The sequence below is a fragment of the Protopterus annectens genome, chromosome 6.part0 (genome assembly GCF_019279795.1).
Source record: "Protopterus annectens isolate FY-2018-M chromosome 6.part0, PAN1.0, whole genome shotgun sequence".
Classification (NCBI taxonomy): domain Eukaryota; kingdom Metazoa; phylum Chordata; order Ceratodontiformes; family Protopteridae; genus Protopterus; species Protopterus annectens.
In genome coordinates, this window is record NC_056737.1 from 1,034,662,313 (window position 1) to 1,034,671,704 (window position 9,392).

The following is a 9,392-nucleotide window of genomic DNA, read 5'->3' on the forward strand; positions in this document are numbered from 1 at the left end:
AAATACATCTTTTTGCAGAGGGGCATCTAGTAATTTAAGCTTTGACATGATCTGGTAAGGTTTGCTCTTTGAGCCAGGCATGTCTACGTATGACTGATCCTGTAACAGCAGCTCTACATGAGGCCTCTAAAGCATCAAAACCACATTGCAAGGTATGTTTACACACTTGTTCTGCACTATGTATCAAATCCTGCAACTCCTTCAAGTCTGGTTGTTCAGGTTGTGACTTTTTCTCAACTGTGATAACAAATTGTTGGTACTTTAACATATGGAACTGACACAGTTTAATGCCCTCATGGTTAAGGTGGCAGAGATGTATACCTTTTTCCCCCACCTTTCTAAAGCTGTGGAACCTCTCTCTGAAGGTAATGGATTTTTAGCAGTGGAGGCCTTAATTCACCTTGGGACCCTGTGATATAGTTTCTGGGTCAGCCACATGGCTTTTGTATAGGAATTGGTGTGAGTCAGGAACCCGGTAATACTAGTCAGGCTTGACTGGAGCTGGAGGTAAAGAATCTGGGTTAAGGCAGGCCTCCGAATACACATCATCGAGTATGTCTAAGACAGGAGGCATAGCCAGAGGCCTGTGCTGAGGGAGCAAGATGAAAACCCTAAGCCTTTTCTTGGAGTCTGAGTACTCTTGGCCTTCCCAGTGGAAGTGCTCCCTCAAGGTAAGTAAGGTTTCCCCACAAGAGTAATCCTCAGGGGGGGACAGACAGAGGGAATGGACTCCTCTGCATCAGAATCTTCAAAAGGGGAGTAAGAATGTTCCTGGTCTTCAGAATGTTCTGAAATAATGGAGGTCTGGACCGAGGAGGGGGATTCTTCCTCCACTCTGGGTCTTTTGTCCGAGGGGGGGGGGGGTTGAGAACCTCTAATAAGAGTAATCAAATCATCAGCCATTTTGAGCATCTGCTTTTTAGGCATGGGGCCTTGAGAAGGGCCCTGTGGAGCTTATCTTTTAGAATGCATGGCTGATTTAGACTTTGTGAAAGCCTTGATGGAAAAAGAAGAGGAAGGCCTGTAGACACCTTGAGAGGTGGCAGGTCAATCTAAACTCTGAGTTTCACCGCCAATAGTGGCTTCGGTATCTGTAGTCAGGGTATAGGCCGAAGAGCCTGCGACCTCAGGTACAGAGGACACTGCCAATGAAGTGTCTTCAGTAGTCAGGGGCTGCGTAGGCGCCTCACTGAGAACCAAACCACCTGTAGTCGGCTTTGGCGTGTTATCGGTAGAAGTCACGGACCTCGTATGTCAGTCCTTATCTTTGCGTCTGACTCAAAACTGGAGTTGGAGTATCCGACGACATAATGTAATTAAATTTTTTGCCAAAATAGTGTTGGGCGAACTCCGCCTGACGCTTAGTGCGTTTGTTGAAGGTAGCACAAAAACGACAGGCCAAGACGTCGTGGTCTGGGCCTAGGCAAGGAATGCAGAGGCAATGAAAATCCTTATGCGGTATTTGCTTCCCACATGAAATGCAATTATTAACTTTGTCTGACATCGGTCTGAGGCAAGAAAAGTTTCAACGGGTACTTAGCTTTCAAGAAGACTTCGGTTGAAAAATATTCGTAATCTCAGGAGCTGGCCGACTGGCACTTGCGAACTGCTTCTGCTTCGGGCACCGCGTGGCAAGAAAGACTGAAGAAAATGACGTCGGCTGGATCGTTTATACCCCTGTCGCACTGATGTCAGGGAGGAAGCGACGACACCGGACCTAGACTTTGGAATTCGGCCGACCGAGTACCTGCCTGATGGCAGGAAAACCCATCTGTTATGACGGCAGCTGTATGCACGATAAACATCATTGCATAATTAAATCTACGCCCAAAATTGCCTAGTGTAAAATCGAAACGACGCTTAATGGTGCGTTAGTTAAATCTAGCACAAAACAGACAACTTGAAACTTCGTGGTCAGGGCCTAGGCAAGGAATACAGGGCCTAGGCAAGGAATACAGTAAGAATGAAAGTCCTTAGGAGGTATTTGCTTCCCACAAGAAATACAATTAACTTTTTCTGACATCGGTCTGGAGCAAGAAAAAAAAAAGGTTCCCCAACGGGGTACTTAGCTTTAAATGAAGACTTCAGATCTGAAACTTTAACATGAAAATCTCAGGAGTCGACCGACCAGCACTTGCAAACTGCTTCTGCTTCGGGCACTGCGCGGCAAGAAAGACTGAAGAAAATGGCGTCGGCTGTATCTTTTATATGCCTTACGACCTAACGTCAGAGAAGGGGTGACAGCAACCGACGCAGGAGCCAATACTTTGGAATTCAGGCCGACTGAGGGCAGCCTGCCAGCAGGATTACCCAAATGTAATGACTGCAACAGTGAAGCACGAGGAGCATCTTTAAGCTAAGACAATTATGACATCAAGATAAGATCAAAGGCAAAGTATTGTGTCATCATTTGCAGAGAAATCTGACAAAACTAAGTGGCCCAAGTGTGCAGAACAGGCAGGCCAAGAAAATAATATAGATTACACTTCAAACAGGTGATGAAAAATTTAAATTTAACATCCATTCTTGCACATTAAAAGATCCAAGTCAGCCACTCGAAGTTAAAGTACAGAGATGGTCTTGAATTGTTACAGATCTGCAAAAGAACCGTTTAAAATAACTGTTAAAATTTGACACCAACCATTAAGACTTCGAATACATCTTATGTCTAAATTTTTAAGCAAGCCATCATCTCGAAGATCCAGATCCTCAGGAATTGTCTGAAGTGCTAATCTTGCAAACAGGATGTCAATCTGAAAAAAAAAAAGGAGAGAGTATAAATATCCTTTAGATGTTGGCACCTTAGCAATTTTTCTTCTTAAATGACAATGATTCATCCACAAAAAAGAAGTTATGTACTCACCATAACGTTCCATTTGAGTAGGTAATTTCGTTTGTCAGCAACCTGTGGGTATTGGATCTGACCTGGAACAAAGCCGGCAGCTTTCCAAGCTAAAGAACCGAGCTCCAAGCTCCTCCCTCTTACCCATAATACCCTACCTCCTTCCAGTCGTCAGATCTCGTTTGCCCAATTATATAATGTCAACTAGACGAAACAACAACCTGAAAACATCCTAACCTAATGAATACCAAATGCTGATATTCTAGGATTCAGATAACCAGAGAACCAGGTTAGGGGGAAGGAGGGAGGGTCGGTTGCTGACAAATGAAGTTACCTACTCAGATAGAACTTTGCGATGAGTACATATAACTTCTTTATCTGAAGTAGTTAACTTCATTTGATCAGCAACCTGTGGGACAGTCCCCAGTGAACAAAAAACTTGGGAGATCAAGGAAGGATATTCTTCTGCACTGCAGAGCCAAAAGCTGCTCTTCCTCTGGATATTAAATCCAATTTATGAGTGATAAAGGTATGAGAGGAAGCCCAAGTAGCCGCAGAACAAACATCATCCAAGGGCACTCGACCAGAACGCAGCAGAAGTGGCCATAGAATGGGTAGAATGGGCATGAACCCCTAAGGGCTCAGGCAGACCAGATATCTTGTGTGAGCAAAATGCAGTGAGAAATCCATCTAGCTAGTCACCTTCGACACTGGCTTACCCAAGAAAGGCTTCGCAAAGGAAACAAATAGCTGCTCTGACTTGCGAAAGGCAGCTGTTCTGTGTAGGTAGAAGCACAACGGTCTATGAACTTCTAACAAATGAAGTTTGTATTCCCCTTTATTCTGAAAGTTAGGGAAGAAAACTGGTAGATTAATGGACTGATGTTCGCATCGGAAACCACTTTAGGTAAGAAGGAAAGGTTAGTCCCGAGAGAGACTCTGCCCTTATGGAACACAAGATATGGTGGTTTAGTACAAAGGGCCTGGAGTTCTGACACCTTTCTAGCTGAAGTAATAGCTATTAAGAAAGGAGTTTCCCCAACATAAGAATTTTAAATCAACAGAAGCTGCAGGTTCAAAGGGTGGTCCAGTTAGAGCCTGAAGGACCAAGGTCAGGTCCCATGGGGAACAGCGTTCCTAATAAGATGTCTCAAAAGAAAGGTTCCTTTTAAGAAGGTCTTACAAATCTTAGTGGAAGCTGAAGGACTAAGACGGTCTCCAATGTGAAAATGGGAAGTGGCAGCCATATGAACCTTTACAGTAGAAGAACTAGCCCCTTGCTGAAAAATGAGATAGGAAATCAAGCACTTCTGGAATGTCAGCAGTGAAAGGATCCAAATTCTTATGTGAGGCCCAAATGGAAAACAGTTTCCATTTGCTGTTGTAAACCTTCCTGGTAGAAGGCTTATGCGCCGCTACCAAGATAGATCCAACTGCGGAAAAGATACCGGGAGTCCTGGCAACTAATGGAGCTGGATCAACCAAGCTGAGAGCTTGAGGTCGTCCAGATTTGGAGTTTAATCCCAAAGGATGAGAAATCAGATCCGGCATGGGATCTAAGATCCAAAGAGGAGCTATGAGATGAGACACCACAGGTACGGGAACCAGGTTTGATGAGGCCAGAATGGGGCTATGAGGATAATCTTGTTACCCAAGGGACGAGCTTTCTGTAAAAACTGTCATTAACGGAAGAGGAGGATAAGCATAAAGAAGACCGGATGGCCAAGCATGAACTAGAGAGTCTCTGGAGCTTTCCCCCAGAGGGGGAATTAGAGCGAAAAATTTGCTGCACTTCACGTTTGAAGGCAATGCGAAGAGATCGCAGCAAGGCTGACCACACTTGCGGAAGATCTGTTTCGCTACTAAAGGGTTCAGAGACCACTCGTAAGGCGAAAGGATAGTTCGACTCAGCTTGCCTGCTAGGATGTTGGACCGACACGGAATGTGCGTTGCTAATAGAAAACGGTTGGTGGATATCGCCCAATCCCAAACTCTCGTGGCCTCCCAGCAAAGAGGGTAAGACCTGGTCCCCACCTGTTTGTTGATGTACCAGACCACTGACAGGTCTGCCTGAATTGCAATAGACCCTGGAGGGAGAAAGGCATGAAGAGCTTGCAACGCTAGAAGCACCGCTCTCATCTCCAGAACAGTGATATGAAGAACAGTCTCTGAATCTACGTACCTTGGACAGTTCTGCCCATACAATGCCCCCCCCAACCCCACCCAAGGTGAGACGGGTCCGTGGTTACCGTGGCTTGGGGTTGTGGCATTATGAACGGTCGTCCTTCCCGAAGCTCCCGAGATTGGAGGCACCATATGAGGGAATTTCTGCTAAGGGGGATCGGAGAGTCCAACGGGTGTTGAAGGATGGACCACTGGATCTGCAAGGTCCAATGGAGGAACCCATGTACAAGCGAGCTAAGGGCGAAAGGCTGACTGCTGCTGCCATGGACACAAAGGCTCTCAGGATTAACTCCGCTGATGGGGCTGGAAATTGAAGGAGTGCTAGGAAGTGCAGGGTTAAGCTGCGAAGCCTGTCCGACAAGAAGGCCTTTGTCTGAAGCGCATCTATTCTGGCCCCTATGAAGTCCAGGACTTGCAATGGTTGAAGGGATGATTTCTTTTAATTTATAGTGATTCCCAACTGGGAGGCTAAGAGCAGGAAGCAATCCTTGGCTGAGCAGAGTAGATGCCTAGTGGGGGCGGCAAGGAGCCAGTCGTCCAGGTAAGGAAAAACCTGTATTCCCTAAAGCCACAGGTGGGCCGCCTACAATTGCCATGACCATGGTGAACACCCTGGGGGCTGTGGCGAGGCTGAATGGTAGGACCCTGAACTGGACTGGCCCCCAACCAAAAGCAGAGAAACCTCCTGGGATAGTCTGTCCATGAGAATGTGGTAGCACGCATCCTTGAGGTCTATGGAGCGCATCCAGTCGTTCTCCTGCAGTAGGGGGAGAATAGATTGAAAAGTGACCATCCAGAATTTCTCCTTGGCAATGAAGAGGTTCATTGTAGAAAGGTCGAGAATAAAGTCCCAGTCTTTTTTGGCACCAAAAAGAACCTGGAGTAATTGCCTAACCCGGACTGGTCTGGGGGGGGACGTGCTGGATGGCTCTTTTTTCTAGCAGCTACTTTATTTCTAAAGCTGCAGCCTCCCTCTGACTGGGTGGAACATCAGGGAAGCGCCTCGATTGAGGAAAAAGTTTTATGAAGGGGATAGAGTAGCCTCTGGATATTATTTGAAGCACCGAGCGATCTATCGTGATAGACTCCCACAGTGTCAGGTGCTTCGAAAAATGCCTCCAGACTGCCTCCAGAGGAGCAGTCGGGCAACCCCTCAGGGCTGCTACATGGGTCAATCGGAGAAAGGTTCTCATGACACAAAATTCTTCGGCCCCCCTCTGCCTCTGGGTCGGCATCCACCTTCTCCCCCTCTGCCTCTGAAGGACGAAGGGTCTGGAGCGTAACGGGACTGCTGAGATTTCCGGAACCACATCTTTTGTCCTCTCTGGTTCCTGGAACAGGACCTTTGAGGAGCCGAGAAGCGGATTCCGACGGCAGACAGCATCTTCCTTGCTCTAGACCAATGTATCGCAGACGGTCTTGTCAGAGTAGAACCAAAGAGTGTTCGCGAAGGACGCCTTGAAGAGTTGTGCAAAGTCGGAGCCAGGCGTGACCCGCTAGCTCTAGCGGCCCCCTCCGTGGCATGGGAGAGTAGCCATTTTAGAGTGGCCATGCGAGTCGAGAAGGTCCGTTTGTCCTTGGCCGACAAGAACTCTGGGGAAACAACATATTCCTTCACCAGATACCAAAGAAGCCTAATCACACGGGCCACGACTGCAATGGAGCCGCAGACACACCTACCCCCCTCGGATCCGACGTGTGGCTCTCTGCTCCGAGAGGTTGGATCCCAAAAGGGATCAGACAAACGAGGGCATGGCCGGCGAAGTAGCCACTACTGTCAGTGCAGACTCCCTGACTCAGACTACTCTGATCCAATGTTGGCTCCGAAACCAGATAATGGATCGGAAAAGGAGCTATGGGGGCAAAAAAATGAGGCAGAGTCCCCCTCGGGGGGGGGGGGGGGTGGCAGGAGCACTTCCATCTGCATCTGCATCTGGGCCTGTAGGAAGCGACGCATCATCTGGTCCATGTCAGCGTCTGAAAGGCTTCGTGTCGACATAGAAGAGGCCGCCAAAGCTGGCCAGGAAGGCTGCCACAATAACCTCGAAGATGGCCAGGGCTCCTCCTCCGGCTCCACCGAGAAACATGGGGAACAGAGCAGAGAGGGGGAAGACCCGAAAATCTTCAGGGGAAAGAGAGCTGTTTAGCAGGCGGAGCCAAGGGGGCAGAGTCGGCCCGCCGCTTGTGGCTCCTATGTTTCTCTCTATCCCTATGTCTCTCTCTCCTCTCTTCTTTTTGCCTCCTCTCCCTGGGAAAAGGTGGGAGGTTGAGTCCCAGCCAGGGGAGATGGTACAGCTGGCTGAACAGCCACAGCTGGAGCCACTGAGGGAGAGGAGGAAGAAGCAGAATCTGCGGGCAAAAGACCCGCCAGGATCAGCTTGTTCCTCCAATCTCACTGCCCAGGGTTTAAAGGCTGTGCAGATATGGCAGCCTGATGACAAATGCGCTAACCCCAAGCAAAGAACGCAATGAGTGTGGCCATCGGCTAGGGAGAGTTTATGGCCGCACTTAGAAAAAATGGCCTTAGGGCCTTCGGCCATAACAAAAAACACAACCACACAGACATACAAGGGGAAGGGTGAATATATTAAAATTAAGCTAAGCTAATGGGTTTAAAGTAAACACAAACGCACACCTCTCTAATTTACCAAAAAGAGAAGAATTTGACAAATACTTCCTACCTAGCCACCAAGGGCTCGTAACTCGTGCTTGTTAAAGCCGCAGCAAACGAGATCTGGGGACTGGAAGGAGGTAGCAGGGTATTACGGGTAAGGGGTAAAAGCTTGGGGCTCGGATCTTTAGCTTGGAAAGCTGCCAGCTCAGATCCAGGGGGGATCCAGTACCCACAGGTTGCTGATCAAATGAAGTTAACTACTTCAGATCTAATTTTATTGCGTGATTTGCAACTCTGCTACAACACTCAATGTACTAATAGATTGCACCCTTAATTTAATACACACTCCTACAGCAAAAAATGCAGCTATGCAAGTTCATTAAACAGTAGACATTAAAACAGGACCAACACAATAACAATCATAAAATGGCTAGAAGAGAGAAAGAGGGAAAACCCCAACCCTAAATCAGTACTTTTCAAAAATAGTTGTGCAAAATCTTGCCATAACCACAAATGTCATTCTCTTCCATGTTGCGGTATTCTTGGTGTGGGATTTTCCACCAAGTTCATTAAACAGTAGACATTAAAACAGGACCAACACAATAACAATCATAAAATGGCTAGAAGAGAGAAAGAGGGAAAACCCCAACCCTAAATCAGTACTTTTCAAAAATAGTTGTGCAAAATCTTGCCATAACCACAAATGTCATTCTCTTCCATGTTGCGGTATTCTTGGTGTGGGATTTTCCACCTCAGGCAACCCATACGTCGGCTCCTATACAAAAGCTTCAGCTTGGCTGTTGTAGTTGCGTGGGACATCACATGTAGGGCCATAAACCAGGGACCTTAAATGTGACATCTGCATGCAGAGACCTCAGAACCTGAAGTCCCTGCAGGAGGTAATAGCCAGTGATGTCAGTCATAAGGTCAAAGAGCTATCATGTGGTTACAGAGGTCACAAGATAGGGTGTAGACCCCAAAAGACCTGAGGACAGGAGTGACGGAAAAAGGATAAGGGAGTTTTGGTGGGTGGGAAGGAATACTGCAACATGGAAGAGAAGGACATCTATGGTTATGGTAAGATTTTACACAATTATTCAACGTCCTTCTCTTCCCATGTTGCAGGATTCTTGGTGAGAGTACCACAGCTTAGTAGGAAGGAAGGGTGGAGATGGATGAGGCCAAATCCACAAAATCAAATCCTGGACGTGCTATGGAGACGTTGTCTAACTTGTAGTACTTGGTGAAAGTGTGAATGGTGGACCATGAGGCTACTTCCTTTATGGAAGCTGTGTCCAGACATTTTAAAAAGGCCTTAGAGGCTGCAACTGCCCTGTAGTGAGTTTTAACTCTCTGTGGGAGCTTTTTGCCATGGTGTGAACAGAGGCAAATGGCTTTTCTAATATACCATGCAATGGTATGTTTGGAGACTGCCTTGCCCAAGGACCTGGGGTGGAAGGAAAAGAGTTGATAGGATTTTCTAATTGATTTTGTTTTGTCTAGGTAAAATCTCAGCTGTCTGCTTATATCCAGGGAAGGACACATTATTAAACACCTTTGGCATAAAGGGTTAGTTCTTAGTGTACCCTGTCCTTGTGAAAGGTAGAGTATGGGGGGGCAGGCCATTAGGGTTAATGAACTTGGCTAGTTCATTAGCAAAGTCTCATGTGATTTCTAAGGTCTGATGTGCAAAGACTAAATCACAGTGGCTATGAAGTCTTCAGGCCCTGATTGTCTAATGACTTCACTGCC

At 47.1% G+C, this 9,392-nt stretch overlaps 1 protein-coding gene across 1 annotated transcript in view; it reads right to left on the reverse strand.

Annotated features, from left to right (window-relative positions):
• The window catches only part of PAPOLA (poly(A) polymerase alpha), a 1,404,594-nt gene that overhangs the window by 1,238,044 nt on the left and 157,158 nt on the right, over positions 1-9,392 (reverse strand). Inside the window, exon 6 of the mRNA XM_044073612.1 lies at positions 2,642-2,753. Coding sequence (XP_043929547.1) covers positions 2,642-2,753 — 112 coding nt within the window. The remainder of the gene's footprint in view (positions 1-2,641; positions 2,754-9,392) is intronic.